General features: G+C 48.3%; 1 protein-coding gene across 1 annotated transcript; it reads left to right on the plus strand.

Moving 5' to 3' along the window:
• The first annotated feature begins 490 nt into the window (after window positions 1–490).
• CLDN1 (claudin 1) lies at window positions 491–10,903 on the plus strand. The gene is made up of 4 exons (XM_003209130.4): window positions 491–803; window positions 8,360–8,524; window positions 8,664–8,748; window positions 8,878–10,903. The coding sequence occupies exons 1-4, from the start codon at window positions 581–583 to the stop codon at window positions 9,038–9,040; spliced, it is 636 nt and encodes a 211-aa protein (XP_003209178.1). The 5' UTR covers window positions 491–580; the 3' UTR covers window positions 9,041–10,903.
• The last annotated feature ends 5,458 nt before the right edge of the window (window positions 10,904–16,361 follow it).

A 16,361-nucleotide genomic window follows, 5' to 3' on the forward strand; every position in this document is an offset into this window, starting at 1 on the left:
CTTCCTGGTCTGTAATCCCCTTGACTCAATAAACCTTTTAAAATCACTGCGCTTACTGAAGCGTTCAGAAAGGTACATTTCTCATTTAAGAGAGAATGGTCCTTACTGAAATGGTGGAATCAAAACTTTGATTCGCTGATCCCGGCAGCATTTGAAAGCTCTTTAAAATCAGAAATAAAACGGTATTTTCCATTGCTTGTTTTCTCCGCAGCTGCGTTCCCGGTGGGAGATGCCCTGTGCCCTCGCCCCGCAGCGGTGGTACTGGGGGGGCTGCGGGGAAGGTGTTTTACATGGATCCGGACAGCGTGAATGGGACTGGAGCAGTGTCACCCCCACAGGTCCCGCCCGATGGGCGCAGGCGGAGCACCCCAGAGATGCGAAGCATCACTCGTCGGGTGGGAGCAGCGCGGAAACTCCCGCTGGGCGGGGCGGTTGGGGGGGCGGGCCGCCAGGGGCGGCTACTTTGCGCGTCTTAAAGTTGCGCGCAGCGCGTGCGGCGGGCGCCAGTGCGCTGTTGGTTGCTCTCCCGCGTTTTTCATCGCAGCCAACCTCCGCAGGTGCGGAGCAGCCCAGCGCAGCCATGGCCAGCGGGGGCTTGCAGCTCCTGGGCTTCGTGCTGGCCTTCCTCGGCTGGATGGGCATCATCATCAGCACCGCCATGCCCCAGTGGAAGATGGCATCGTACGCGGGGGACAACATCGTGACGGCCCAGGCGCTCTACGAGGGGCTGTGGATGTCGTGCGCCATGCAGAGCACGGGGCAGATCCAGTGCAAGGTGTACGACTCGCTGCTCAAGCTGGAGAGTAAGTCGGGTTCATTCTGGAGGGCGGCGGTTGGGGGTGCCCGTCCCATCGGGTCTTTTCCATCATACGCTGGTAGGTTTTGTCGGGCTGAAGGGCTGGGAGCGGGCGTGCTGGTGCCGTCGGGCTCTCTCCGCATCGCTGACGGCGTGCCGACAATACTAGGTGTATTGACCTGGGGCTGATGCCCTATAGAGTGTTAGGGCTCAATCTCACTGAAGCTACTCCGCCTTACTACTACCTGTTTCGTCCGGGGTGATGGTGTAGGGCTCAGGGTGACCCGTTCTGCTGAGTTTCCTTCGCCTCGTTGTTCGTCCCGTCGGGGCTTAGGTGCGTGTCCTCGGTGCGGCAGGACCTGGCAGGGGTAGGGGCCCGCCCTCTGTCTGTTCCCAGAGCAGCACTCGGGGAGGGGATGTCGGGTCCCTCGCGGGTGCCGTGAGTGAGAGAGTGTTTGAGGCGGTAGAAACGGACAGGGACTGCTTTTGTTGGGCTATGGCTCAGCAGCAAAGTTAATGAAAACACTACAGAAATTGGCTTTTTAAGCCCTGACCCTTTTGCGTTCTGTTCTTGTTGTTCTGTTTAGACGGGATAACTTTGTTCTCTGGGAAATGTTACATGGGAAAATCACTGCTCCTCCTGTGGGGATTTTAGGCAGAGGGCTGGCAGGTGAGCTGGCTCCCAGCCCAGGCAGCACTACTTGCGGCTTCTAGGCAAAGCAGTCCGCCCAGGTAATGCCAGATGCTTTGTCCTCCTCGATAGTGGTTGTCACACTGAGCTGTTCCCATCTCGGCTGTTTCTGGAGGATTGAGTGGTGGGGCAGTTCCTTGGACTGTAGTTTATGCTAACATCCAAAGGGGCTTTAAAAAATAATCCTTTCCCGATATCTTCCTAACACTCCTCCCCCCCCATACCCGAGACCAATGGGATTGGTTTGTCCTGGAACATCTTCATCCTTCTCCCTCCCGAATTAATAAAACACTAACTACCACCTTGGTCGCCTTCTCTTTTCCAAAGAAACGTACGTGTCGTTTCACATAACACCACAGAGAGCTCATTGGAAGTGCCCCCAAGTTCGCATACTACCTGCCCCAGAACACCCCCACACCCGCCGTGTCACTCCGTGATGCTGCCCACCCCGGACCCCACCTTCACTGCTACCAAACACCAACAGCGTCTCCTGTTCCCTCAGCAATGTGGGCCCCACAGCTGCAAATCACGCCCTTCGGGAACGCAATGCACTCATTCAGCCCCATCGAGGTGTAGGGCTGTGGGTAATCGGGGCTGGGTGCAGTGATACTCAGATACAAGCTCAGCTTTAAGCATTTTATCTCGCTTCTCGAGGCGGGAGGCGAAGATGCCGGCGGGGCTGAGCAATCTCCGGCTGCCCCCTGAATCGGTTGCGAAAGGTAAAACTTGCCTGGGGGGCTTTGGCTGCAGTCCTTTCTGTTGTAAATGAGACTGCCTGCAGAACCAGCCCGGAGTCCTGCCTGCCTCCTGCAAACCTGCCCCAGGACCTCCCGACCTGCCCCGTTCAGTGCTGAGCGCTCAATAGCGGCTGCTCCCTTCACCTTTGTTCTGCGGACAATGTAGGCTCTTCAGAGGCTTCGGGGGAGAGTGGACTGTCAGAGGCCGAGCCTGAGTCGTTAACAGCCTTTTATCCCCTTACAGAGGTCCTGGCCCTGCAGGGACCTGAAGATTCCCAGGAAGCATATGAAATACGGGAATACGGGTGATGCTCTCTTCCTTGGGGAGGTCAACAAAGGCTTAAAATGGTCTTTGCTTTTGGCACCCCAGCTTTCTCAGGTGAACCTCTCTCACCTGAAAGGGCACTGTGCCTTCTGCTGTTTCCCTGTCTGCTCTCCCCTTGAGGTCTTTGGGCAGTGATCTGTTACGCTGTTTTGGCTGGAGGTGTGATAGCCAGCTCTTACCCAGTTTGGCAACCTCACCCTGGTACAGGTGCAGCTGTGCAGCAGAGCTCCCTTCCTGTATTCACTGATGTGGTGGAGATACACCAATATGGGCTGCAGAACTTCTGCCAGCTCTGCTTTCTTGCCAGGGCATCGTGCATGTGTCCAGAACCAGGTGTCTGAGCCTCGTGCAGCGATGGGAGAGGCTCTGATCCTGCAATTACTTTGACTCTCATCACTTGCCGTAATTCATTCTTGTGGGAGTGGTGAGAAGTTTTGTCAGCAAGCTTGTGGCTATCTGGGAGCTCATCCCATTTCTCTATGTATACCTATGCTTGCTTGGGTTGGGTGTCAGATGGGGTTGGCACAAGCTTGCTAGGCTCTATTAGCCAACTGAGGGGCGTTCAGTTTCCCACGTGGCTATGCTGCTGGAGTGCACCATGCTGGCAGTCCTCCCACACTGCATTCAGCTGGGGGCTTATGTCAGGATGGGACATGCTCCCATTCAGGCAATAGAAAGGCTGTGTTTTGCTAGCTGAGGTGAAAAGCGTGGCCACATGTAGACATAGAGGCAGAAAAAGCCACCCTTGCAAACAGGCTTTGTTGCACATTGTTCTTGTAGCCCTCCAGCATCGTCCATGGAGCTAGGTCAGCTTTGGGCTCCTCCAGGTCTCGGGGGAACGGGAGCAGGCAGGAGGCTGAGGGATGCCTGGGCTTTGGCTGTGGAACCTCTCAGACCTAACAAATTGAGCTCATGCTCAAAGCAGAGGTCGTTCTGGGTTGTGCTTAGGCTGTTCCAGCTGGAGATACACCATCAACCAACTGATGAGTTGCTTAGAGATGTTCCGTGCTTGAGACAAGCTGAGACTCATCTGCAACTTCATCACTAAACCTAGTACATCTGCAATGAGCCTTTGTGCTGTAGCCCAGAAAATAAACAAGGGTTTGGATGCCCTCTGGGTCAAACAGCACTATGGCAATGTGAAATCTTCCCTCCCACATTACCACTCTGGCTGAGCATGTTCCAGGAGCTGGGGAAGGGGAAAATGATGATGGGGGGGAGAAAAAAGGTTCATCCCCAGCTTGCTGCAGATCTGCTGGGGGTGGGGAGGGGGGGCTGGCAGGCTGGTCTTCCAGTTAGCAGGAGGGACAAGGATGTCCTAATCCTTTGTCACCTCTTTCATCTGGAGTAAGCAAGTAGAACCTGCGAGTGCGTGCTTTCATGTGGGTTAAGGGTTAATTTGCTCCCGTGTTTCTCAATCCATGTTCCTACCTCATGAAAAATCACGATGGAGTGATAAAGCAGTCTCATTTGTGCTGTGCTTTGACAAGGTAGAAGGTTACTTGGAATGCCACCGAGGCTGTTCTTGTTCGGTGCTGTGTTGTGTCTGTAGAGGGGATGGGAGTCTGTTGCAACACAGTGGCTTTATTGCTACACAAGCAGCTTCTGCTAAGCAGCTTTAGTAGTTAATGTTAGTCTGCTACTAAATCTGTTGGTAAGAGAATTTCCAGGTTTGCGGGAAAACAGGCTGCCTGGATCTCCTGACCAAGGATCGGGAAATGGTGGGACTGGGTTGCTTTGAGTCAGCTTTCCCCTGCTGTTTGAGTGGCAATAGGAGAACCTTGAACCTTATTTGCTTTGGAGTAGGCAGAGTACAAGGCCACTGTTGCTTGCTCTTTGTCAGTATTCCCATTCAACAGGAAGCCTGGCTCAGGTTCCTCTGTGTGGACTTGTGATTTGGAGGAGACCAGATGGGGGAACATCTCATGGTGATGATGAGCATGCTGGGTTTGCAATGGATTTGAAAGCCTTCAAGCCATCAGCAGGCTTCTTGGGTCCACCACCAGCACAGCTGCAGCGTAGCAGGTCTTTGGCTGCCTCTGAAGCTCTCACTACTTGCTCAGATCTTCACCTCACTGCCTGCCTCCAGGGAGTGATGCCTCTGTGCTGCTGAGGCAGAGCTGCAGGACTTCAAACCCAGCTCCTTCATTGAAATGCATTGTTTCAACGCAACCCCAGTAGGAAGGCTCTGAATGCTGCTTGGCTTGTCTTTGAGGTGGATGGTATAACATGCTGCTTACAGTACAGGGCTGTGTGTAAATCTTCAGGAACTTCTCTTGCAGAGATTAGAGGAGCTGCACAGCATCTGCTTCACCTGTTCTGCCATCACTTTGCATGGATGCCCTTGGGAAGGGAGGAAGTCCATACAAAGTATGCAAAAAAGGCACTCAATGAGTATCCTGTCAGAAAGCTATCTGCACACAGAGCCATAACAGCAGTTTTGCATTACAAAAAAAAAAATCAGATGTCTCTTTCCCAATAGTTGTGTAGCGTAGGTGATATAAACAGGATAAATAAGGAAGTGTGATGATTGAAAAATGACTCCAGTTCGGTCTTTTGTAACCAAGCGATTGGCAGCAATTATTTGTGTGATAGTAGTGAGAAGGGGAAAATGTGAGTTACGCATCAGATAAGAGCTATCGAGTAGTTTGTCCAAATGCCATTGTAAGTCAAAGCTGTTGGACAGCACATAAATAATGTTGGTTTCAATGTGTGGGTAGAACAAGTAAGATCTGTATGATATCTTAGCATGGCCTGCAGGATTCATGTTCAACATTTCTCAGTAGTTTTAAGACTCTTGACAGTACTTACTGCTTTCTTGCCATGGGCATTTTCAGACCAGGTCTCAGTTGCTAACTAGCAATAAAAAGGCTTGGCTTCTGAGTAAACAATGGTTGATAGAAAACACGGCCATCTGACATCTGTTGGTAGTGTCCAGCCAACCTGGAGTGAGGCTGCTCTGTCCTAAGGGCTCCTGGTCTGTTGAGTGGGAGTTCTGGGTGCTGCACCACTCTGAGGCTCCTGGATCACAGGGGAAATCCTGCTTCTCTCCACTATAATGCAGCTGGAAAGTTGTTGTAGAGTGCTGTTGCTAACCTGTCCTGTTTAGCAGCTTAAGATAATGCTGCTTAATTATACCATTTTTAAAGCATCTGGAAAGGTCCACACGAACAGCAGAGCAATACTAAACTAGTGCTCTCATCCTCTGGATGTGCAGCTTTCATTAACTCAGTTGCAGGTGAGTACATAATAACTAATTGCTTGCTTTATCATTAGCCACAGTGATGTATTGCACACACTGCAGAAGTGGTGGGAAGGTAAAAGTGCTGCAAGTGCCAGCCTATATCACACTGCTTTGTTCTTTGGTTCCCCGAGTTTCCTAAATGCCTTCTCTCCCTCAGTGGATAAAGCAGGGAGGAATGTGCTGAGGGTGAGGAGCATTCAGGCTGCTGCTGAAAGCAGGCAGCCCCCCAGAAGAACTCTTGCAGTCTGTTTCATTACCTTGAGGAACATGTGGATTTCTTTTCTTGTGTTCAGCTACTTTTGCAAAGCTGGCATGGCACGCACCCAGATAACATTCCATAGAGTTTTTTAGCTTCACAAAAACTCTCAACGTTTGAAAGAGTTGGATTTTGTGTTGGTTTTTTGGTGTGTTTTTTTTTTTTTCTTAGTAAGACTAAGTCCAGCTTACTGCAGACTTGCTGGAATGATTTGGTGCTGCTGCAGAAATGTCTTTTCCCATGTCAAGCATGAGTGAATGGCTCCATCCAGCCTCTCCAAGACTGCAGCTGTTATGTAAGGCTTTGCCCTAAATGGATAGCGGCTGAATTGGTTTTCCAGGTGACAACCCATAAACAGAAGTCTTTATAGTGGCATACTTGTAAGCTAGAAGCTACTTTGTAATGTATATTCTCTGAGATTGGAGAGCAGTTTCTTCAAGAATGTCTTCAGACACCGTTGTTGTGATTTTTATGCAGAAGTGATAAATGGTTTGCAAATGAGTTTCTGCAATCAAAGCAGATGGGTTTGCCTCGTGCCTGGGTGGTGCAGAGGTGTATCACCTCCCCCTTTGGAGGAGGTGCGATGTCACTTTGCCAAGCTGATGGTGGGATGTTTCCTAAGAAAGCTGTGTCTTAGAGCAATAGGAAGTGACACACTTTCCTATGTATTACCGTACTGTATTGTTTTTAACAGGTTTTATAAGCTACTCCCAGAACAGTAGGGTTGTACTGTGTGTGTGGAGACTGGTCCTTATTTGTTTTAAGGTAGAACTAGAGGCCAGCAGCTTGTTGGCGTGGCTCAGAAGAATTTTCCTGCGAAGTGAATAAAGCAGCACCGGAGATAAGTGTGTGTTCTGCAACCCTCTTGGACTGCACTCCTGGCTGTGCAAACTACTTCAGGTTGAGCCCAGAGACCTTTGTTGTCCAGCTCTGATGGATGCATGGTAGCAGTGCTGTGGAGATGCGCTGTGCTGACTGATGGGTTTGCAGTGCTCTGTGGTATCACATAGGCTTAAATCATGCCCTGCCAGTGCTCACAGACCTGCAGAATGCATTGGTGTGTGCTGCACACCTGGGAACGGGTTATAGAGCTAAAACAGTGTGTTTCACACATTGCTGCTAAGTAACCTATGTCGGGGACAGTTCTGCTTTAGTCACAGTGCCCCTGGGAGCTTGCTCTTGTGATTATCCAGCCCCGTTTGCTTCCAGGACTGTATATGAAATGGCATGCTGTTCAAACAAGCCCAGTTTGCCAGGCAGTAAAAGCTCAGGCTAATTTTACTACTGCTTGCTCTTTGTCGTTCTGTCACCTGAAAGTTTTAATCAGTAATGACTTAATTTCTAAAATTGGTTTTCTTTCATTATCCATGAAATCAGAGTTCTGTAGGAAATATATTATGGATAGTGTGCCATCAGCTGAGTTAACATAAAGGCAAATCCTGGGTAAGGAAATAAACCAAATCTGTCTGCTGAGAACACAGGCCAATGTGATCCTTGCCAATGGGAGGCATCATCCTCTGCTACAATTCCTCAAAACCAAAAGAGGTTCCTAAGGCATTCTGTATAGAATGAAAGTCTAAGTTAAATACTTAAGGACACAAAGTTGTTCACTTTTCCAAGGAAAATTCTCTTTCTGTGGCAATAGTGATTTTATTTTAATCTTCTGGGTCTCACTACTTTTCCATTTAGAGTCTAAATCAGCATGGAGGTATTTGTACAAAAGACAGGTTTTGGAGGTGTTGAGCAATAAAGGGCTCCTGCTGCTGCTGTGGGACTATTCATATGTATGGTACTATTCATATTAAAACACAGCTAAATGCTTTGTCAAGGTAGGGCCCAAATCTGAATAATTCTTTTGATAAACAGATATGTCCTTTCCATTGAGATTTAAATGACCCGGGAACAAAAGATGTTTGAGGGTAATTCCCAGGTCATTTCCTGCATACCCTGTTACCCGTGCATGTTAGAGGAGACTGAGAGTCCTCTGATCCTTATGCATAACAGTCCTGGAGCTTAAAACAAGAATCTCTTGGCTGTGTCCGGTATAACACAACAAAGTGAATCCTAGAATCGTTAGGATTGGAAAAGACCACTAAGATCGTCAGTTCATTCCTCCCCCATCATCACCATACCACTAAATCATGGCACACAGTGCAACCTCTACCCTTTCCTTAACGATCTCTAGGGATGGTGACTCTACCAGCTCCATGATGATTACTGAATTTGAGTAATTTGGGAATCTGAGTTCCTGTATTCTTGTTTTGTATCTTGAGTTGTCTTTGTGATAACACAAGCCCTGATGTCTTGCAGGCAGCCTGCAGGCTACACGAGCCTTGATGGTGGCCGCCATACTCCTGGGCCTGGTTGGCGTGTTTGTTGCTGTGACTGGCATGAAATGCATGAAGTGCATGGAGGACGACCAGGTGAAGAAGATGAGGATGGCTGTCTTCGGTGGGGTGATCTTCATCATTGCAGGTCAGTAACGTTACAGTTATTTAATAACAGATTGGTGGTGTTCCAAATGCTGGTTCTGCCGCATGCTTCTGTTGTGATTTCTTTTTTTGACTGTTTTATTCTTAACAGTAAACATGGTATTGTTTCCCTCCATGTGCAGGTCTGGCAGCACTGGTGGCCACGTCATGGTATGGCAACAGAGTGGCTCGAGCCTTCTATGATCCTTTCACCCCCGTTAACACCAGGTACTGACCCATTTGATATAATGCCATAGTACAGCATGGCAGGTGTTCATTTGGTTTAGTTTTGGGTGGCGGTGGCACAGAACACAGGAGGGAATTAAAACTCTTTCTCTTTTCCTCATTTCTCCCCAGATTTGAATTTGGATCAGCCCTCTTCATTGGCTGGGCAGCTGCTTCTCTGGCCTTGCTGGGGGGAGCCTTCCTCTGCTGTTCCTGCCCTCGGAGTGAAACCTCCTACCCTCCCAGTCGGGGCTACCCCAAAAATGCACCCTCCACAGGGAAGGATTACGTATAATGAAATGATGAAGAGGAGCCACCAGCACTGGTAGTAAAAGCATTTGGAGAGGACACTACAATGCCGCTGTCCTGAGCAGAGTTCAGACTCTAGGTTTTGCCTTCCTCTTCTCCCAGAAATGTGTATATTTTTATAATCCTCTTTGCTACTGGACATAACTTCTCCTTTCTCTCCCAGCCCGTGGAGGAAGGCTAGCCTAAGCTTGTAGGTATTGCCACTGCAAAGATTGAAGCCTCCAAGCTTGGGTTAAGTTTAGTATTTGGGAGTAAAAGGGAAAATGATACTGTTTTTAGATGGATGTTGGTGCTTTTTTTTTAGCTTGTTTTTTTTTTTTTTATTAAAAAATAGATGGTAACAATTCAGTCCCCATATCCCATTAAGTTAGAGCCCAGCGTGGTGTGTGTAGAAATCAAGAAACACTATATACAAAGAGAAGACCAATAGCTTAAGGGGAAACAATTTTGGGGAAGTGACTTTACAGGTAGGAATGTTTGAAGAGATCTAAACTGTTTTTATACTGTTACTGGTGTATCTTCAGCACCTTCCTTTCTGTGCAAAAGGTCAGATACAATTAAATTGCTGTGACTTAAACTAAAATCTGTAACTGTATGCATGTGTTGTTGGCCAACAGAAGGTGTAGTGTAAGACGGCCTTGCTTAACTGTGTGTCATCTTTTGACAAGATCTGGTAAGATGATGGTGTATTTGTTGGCCAAGGGCTGTAACATTACAGCTACAACAGCTAGCAAACTCCCAAGCAGCTGCAGGTCTCCCTGGTGCCAGCGAAGAGGCAGACAGAAACAATCCCCTGTTCTCACTGTTGTCTCTGGGGCTGTCGTTTTGTTCCTTAGACACGGTTGTTGATGGTTATTTCTTGATGTTATCAGCCTGGATGAGCTCAAAGCTATATCCCCATGTCTGTTACAGGTCACCTTTTAACAAGTGTTGCCCTCTTTCATTGAGTCATTCCAGTTTGGGCTTAGTTATAAGTTACTGATCTGTTTGCCTTATGTGGCTAAAAAATGTTAAGCCAAACAATGCACTGCCACTCCCTGATGTTTCCCCATGGATACCTCTTGTACTGTCATTTGACCTTATCTTTACTCTTGCAAATACTTTCAGTCATGATATGAAGGCAAATTCCAAGGAAACTGACCCAAAGGTTCTAGCGTTTTCTTTCAATCCAAGCTTGCCAAAGAGGGAAGAAACCCAGCATCATAAAGATGAAGCCATCATTGCATATTAAGTCCTATATGAAAATGCAGCTCATGGGTTCCCACCCCTTACCCTAAAACCAGTCTGTCACCAGTGTCTGAACAATACTGGTAAGGCTGGCTGAAGATTAGTCTGGTGTTCCTAAAAGGATGATATCGGCTTCCAAGGCTCAACTTTGATTTATCTAAGGATGGAAGCTGGTTGCTTCCAACCAAGCTTTATAATGGTGAATGTGTTCAGAGACATCAGGTAACTGGGTTTCTTTTGTAGACAGGGAGATCTGTGTGCAACCACAGCCTTAGTGCTTCATATAAGCCTTGTACCTCTGTTTGACCTGACTCTGCAACATAAATCAAAGCTACTAAAGAAACCAACCAAAGCATTTGCTTCAGGCTTGATCTGATGTTGACCTGTACTTGAGCTGGGTCACATGGCTCCTACTTCTCGATGGGGAATTGCCCTGTGCACAGTGGGACCTTGCGAGACCTTGTACCTTGTCTTAAGGGGTGGCAGCTCAGGTCATGCTAGAGCTGCTGAGGTCTGTGCTTTTGTATTTGCATTAACCCTGTGCCAGGGAGCAGATGCTTGTATTGGGAACTTGTATAAAGTGTTTAAACAATTTCAATAAATGGATTTTTGTAAGGAACAACGATCTGCATTGTTTCATTTTTCTTACATTTTAAACAGTACTTGGACAGAGTGTATGGAAGACAGGAGTGGCACTTGTGTTTTTGGGAGCCTGCCTGCCGAGATGGAGCACATAGGTGGGGACAGATCTTCTGCAATGAGTCAGGCAGTTGTGGCCTCTGGCACAAACTCACCCAATAATCTGCTACAATTGCAGCCTAGGAACTAGAAGGTCTGCTCCTCGGCAAGGCAGACTGCACCCTGGGTGGAGCAGGAAGGGGCAGGGAGAAGGCAGATAGCTCCCTGCAGGGGAGTGGGAGCTGCAGGAATGGGGAAGGGACAGGGTGTGGAGCAGTGGTGCTCCCAGGAGGGATGTTCTGTGTTTCAGCAGTGCATTCTCTGTGTTTATCTGGGGAAGGAGATGTGCGGATGTGTCTTCTGTGCAAGATGTTCTTTTCCCCCTTGTTTCTGCCTGGTTTGGAAACGTTTCCATTTCTTGTTACTCTTGTGTTCATCCTTTCCATCATTTTGAGTGCATATGATGAAAAGCAAACTTCATTTAAAGCCTGTTTCTGCACTCAGTCGAGGAGCTGCCTACTGTGTTCCCTCTCCCTCCAAGGGCTATTTGCTTTTGTGATACAAACAAAAGGAATAGAGCTAATTAGGCCTAAAGCTGGCAAAGCAAAACAGACAGGCATGTGGTTGAGTGAGCTTGCAGTGCCTGGAGCAGACTGGTTGCCTGGCATAGTTTGGGATCTATGGTCATTCTTATTCCAACCTGTCAATTAGTCAAGGATTTCCATTGAGATTATTTTTTTCCCATGTTTTTATGCTCTCTAAGGACTTTGCAAGTTCTGCTCTGACATTTCCTGTGCAGGAGTACGGGGCTGGGCAGAAGAATGTGGAAAACAAGTTATGTCACCTATAGACGGGCAATGGGATGTCTCAGCTGTTGGCATAGATAGGGCACTGCAGGAGACTCACACCTGTGGAAGACCAGCATAAGATCAGCTGGTCAGATGCCAGCTTGTTTGTTTGATATACTCTCAATTTCACTTGGTTCATGGGTAAACTGTCATTGGGAGATAGAGTTTGTGGGGTGCCATCTAGCTGACTGGAAAGCCAAGGTGAAGTTTGAGGGGAACCATAACACCATACAGCTCACAATCCCAGTTGAGGGGTGGTGACAAGAGGCAGTATCTCTTATCCAAGGATGGAGATGAGCTGAGGGTTGAAGTCCCAAGAGCTGTCCCTGGCCCAATTGGGATGACACTCATGTATTTATTGCTTCAAGAAGGAGCTTCACAGCCTTCTTCCAATATATTTCACACAACGTGCAGGTTTGCTTAGTTGCCTTTTCAGAAGTCATTCAGACGTCTACACCATATTCACAGAAAAGGAGTGATGTGTTGGGAGAATTTCCCGTTGGGTCTCAATCTTTGCATGTGATTGTGATGTTCTGCTGCTATAGCCATCTTGTACTGAAATGGTGTTTGTAGAGACAATGGGAACTTTGCTGCTTGGCATTTTCCACTTCGTATTTGTTACTCAGGTGGTGCTGTAGCTGTGTATACTGAACTCTGCTGTCAGTGGGGATTACATGCTTGTTTACACTGGTTGAGTATTTCACAGAATTGCTCAGGATGTTTTTGGAATAGCATCAGCCTCTTGGTTTCTTTGGCTTCTGCAATTCAATCATTTTAAGAAAACCATCTGTGCCTTTATCAGGTTCAGCTTCTGATTTACCCAAACATTTCTCATAATAAATTTGCCCTTGTTTTCTGTACTGCTCTGAGAATATATATAGTGCATTAAGGCATTCAAAACTCTGACAATGGAGAAATAACCAGTGGAGCTGGTGATAGCTGATGATAAGGAATGTTTGTGAAATATTCATACAAACTCAGAAGCTTTTTTAATGGGGTAAAAGTAGCTTTAAGCTTTCTGTAAGCCACGCTACCATATTCAAGTAGACTTCCCTTTCTCAGCCACTCTGCTCAGATGGCTGGTGCTGGGGGAATACAACTGCCCTTCACAGAGCTGGACCAGGGGGACTCATTTTTCAGAGTGCTGCAGTTACATGCTCACAACAGCCATTCACCCAACTGGGTGTCTGACCTGGATTCTTTTTTTAAACTCCCATTTGACTGCAATACCAAAAGTTTTGCAAGGATTTCCTCATTCCTGCTACCCCACAGGCTGCTCAGTTTACCTGGTTGCTGTTCCCCTGCTTACAGCAGCCCAGCCTGTGACTGAGAACTTCGGCAGAACATTGCTTTCCACCCTGCCTGCAGTCCCTGCAGAAGCCTTGCACACTATGGCATCAGCATCACTGAGCAGAAAGTGGAAAACACTCCTTTGTTAAGCCTCATGTGCTTGATTGGAATACATCCCAACTCCTACAGCTTTTCCAGAAAAGCCCTGCCTGGATTCCTAGCATGCTGCGTCAGGGACTTGGTGCTTTTAGGGTCTGTGGTTCCTACAGTGACTTGCTGAAGACACCAGGAGCCCCTGACTATGGGAACCTGTGGGTACTTCTGTGGGGCTGGGCACCAGGCAGCCCGTTGGCTTTGCCTTGGGCACAAGAACTGCCTTCTGTTCCTGCCTGATTCATCAGTCGGTCCCAGTTTTGTGTCAGGGACCCGAATTTTGATGTAAAGTTTCCCATGTAAAGGTTTGTTGTTTTGTTTCAGTTTTTGCCTTGCCCAGGGCTGCCAGACTGGGCTGTGGCAGTGTGTCACGTTATGGGGCATTGCACAAATCCTTTCTTAACCTGATGTGCTTTCATCACAACATCACAACTCTGGGAGGTGCATCATGGGCTTTTGTCCAGGAGTCATAGAATCGTTTAGTTGGAAAGGATCTTTAAAGGCCACCTGATTCAACTCTCTGCAATGAACAGAGACACCTGCAGCTTCCTCAGGTGCTCAAAGCACCATTCCCCTGATAATGGGTGTCTGCAGAGATGGGGCACCCACCATCCCTGGGCATTATGTTCTAGGAAGGTGGAGGATGTCTGCTCTGACAAAGGACTGCGCCTTCACATCAGGCTGAGAACAGACAATCTCATCACAGCTTACGGTCTGCTCTAGCAATCCCAGTAGGGACTCCCAAGACCGAGAGGTACAAAACCAGCCTTTGTCTGCACCCTGTTTGCAGACAGCTTTTCATGGCGAAAAAGCTGAGACCACAGTACAGGAGGCAGGGAGGGGAGTACAGCTGTTTCCAAGCTTTCTCACTTCCTTGCCTCCTAGGAGAGACTCAGCTACCCAAAAGCTGCTGTTATTTTCAATGTTATTTTTAATTTGCAAGTGGCACAGAAGGTCCAGCAGGTGGGAGGGTGGGATGCTGCACTCCCAGCCCTGTGCTCCCGCCCGCCCCATATCAGTTCCCCAGCAGCACAGCAGCAGGGGGGCTGTGAAAACAACTTCAGCCAAGAGGAAAAAAAGCAAGAAATAGCATTCTTATTACAAGGTAAACAGCTTTAAGTCAGTCTTAGGGGAGTAAAAACAGCACAGCCCTGATAGGTTTCTCTGCCCACAGCCCTGGACGGACGCTGGAACATGCTCCACCCTCTGCTTGTGTAACGCTTCCCGTGCCACAGCTGTAAATAATCATTTACCTGTGTGTGCTGTGTTCTGGGGGGGACTTTTCTTGACTGATTGCGTAGAGATGTGTGTGCAGAGCAGTGCCGTGGGGCAGTGTGGGAGCCCATAGCTTCAGGTTGCTCCTGGGAGCTCACTGCCAGTGAGGGGGATGGGAGAGTGTGGGCTGCTTCGGTTGTTTTTTCCAGAGAAAAGAGCTTAACAGTTCATTTTAATTATTCTTTTGTTTTTGTCTTTTTTTTTTTTCCTTCAGACCTATGATTGCATTTCTCCACACTTCTCAGTTCTGTGGAAAAGGCCTGGTAAAATCACTTCCACCAGGTCTGCCAGGCAGCCTGCTTACTTGTTTACCTGCTTCAGGATTTCCCAGCAGGTGCTCTGGGGAATTGTCTGAGCGCTTCCTCATTTCAGGTGCTCAGAAACTGGGGGACAGCATGGAGATTCCCATACTTCCCTTCATGCATTTAGTTGTGGGCACAAGCTAACATGACAAAAGGCAGCTTTCGGTGTATGCATGGGATGGAGAGGCTGTCCTCCCCTAGAGAAACACCTGTACTCAAACAGTTCTCTGCACAAATGCCTGGAGACACACGTCCTGTGCCCTGCAGAGCTCCCTGGGTGCTCTCAACATGCTATGATGGGACCAGGACTATGCCTGAGCACGTGGCCCCGTGCAAGGAGCAGAGGAGCTGCCCTTTCTTCAGGGAGGGATGTGCTCCTGGCCTGGCAAGAAGAGCCTGCACAAAAGGGAGTCTAATTTACAGTGCCTTGTAATTTGCTGATGCCATAATATGTTTAGCTTGGGGAAAAGGCTCTGTTGATACTAACGTGTTTGCTCACATCGGAGCTGCGGTATGTTCTATCAGCATGAAAAACAACAACAGGCTGGGCTGGGCTGGGTTAGCCTTGCAAAAATAACGGGGCAGGAGCTGGGCTGGGAGTGAGCCTACCAGGGCTGCCTTAAAGGGGAACAGCCTGCTAAGCCCCCCAGCTGGGCACTGTGTGCCTCCCTGGCATCTGCTGCAGAAATGCTGGCTCTTCGGTGAGCTATTGCCCAGACAGATAGTCTTGTTCTGGGATACAGTATTGTCCTCTCCATTTGCCTACCAGGTTAATAAATCAATTATTACACACACCTGTGCTGCGCTTGAGCTCATGGGACTGCAGCTCGTGCTGTCTGCTTCTGGTGTCAGGATATGTCTGCAGGACTGAGCCCCGCAGACTGAGAAAATGCCAACTCTGGAGCAAGTTCACAGAATCATAGCATGGCTTGCGTTGGAAGGGACTTTAAATCTCACCCAGCCCAACCTCCTGCCATGGGCTGGCTGCCCCCACCAGCTAAGGCTGCCCAGGGCCCAGCCAACTTGGTCTTAAGCACCTCCAGGGCTGGGGCACCCACAGCTCTCTGGAGAACTGTACCAGGGCCTTGCCACCCTTTGAGTAAAGATTTTCTGCCTAAATGTCTAAACTGAGTTTCCCTTTTAGTTTGAATGTCACTTGTGCTGGTGCTCTAACCTTCAACTCAGAGGCAGAGGAGAAGAGAACCATGCTTGTGGCACTGGTGAGAACTGCAGGTCAGTGAACCTTTCAGGTTTTCTGCTGAATTTCTCATGAACTGGAACAAAACAATAACTCTGTCCAGTGTTTTAGGGGAGAGAAGGTCCAAGGCTGCAGAAAAACGACAAGCTTTTCCTTATACACACCTAATTCTGCTAAAGGCATGAATTACTCCTGACACAGAGCAGCTCTTATCTCCACGCCACCATGCTTTAATAGGAATTTCCTTACGATCTTTCTCCAGAACTAGTTCTGAAATGTGATGACATCATGACCCAAGTTGGGAGCAAACAAAAATTGCTGCGATAGAATCACATT

The sequence above is a fragment of the Meleagris gallopavo genome, chromosome 11 (genome assembly GCF_000146605.3).
Source record: "Meleagris gallopavo isolate NT-WF06-2002-E0010 breed Aviagen turkey brand Nicholas breeding stock chromosome 11, Turkey_5.1, whole genome shotgun sequence".
Classification (NCBI taxonomy): Eukaryota; Metazoa; Chordata; class Aves; order Galliformes; family Phasianidae; genus Meleagris; species Meleagris gallopavo.

Excerpts from the sequence above, each read along its gene's own strand:
- CLDN1 (XM_003209130.4), top strand. The coding sequence starts at position 581 with ATGGCCAGCGGGGGCTTGCAGCTCCTGGGCTTCGTGCTGGCCTTCCTC. Across the intron at positions 8,525-8,663 it reads GGTGATCTTCATCATTGCAG|GTCTGGCAGCACTGGTGGCC; the intron begins GTCAGTAACGTT and ends CTCCATGTGCAG. Across the intron at positions 8,749-8,877 it reads TTCACCCCCGTTAACACCAG|ATTTGAATTTGGATCAGCCC; the intron begins GTACTGACCCAT and ends ATTTCTCCCCAG.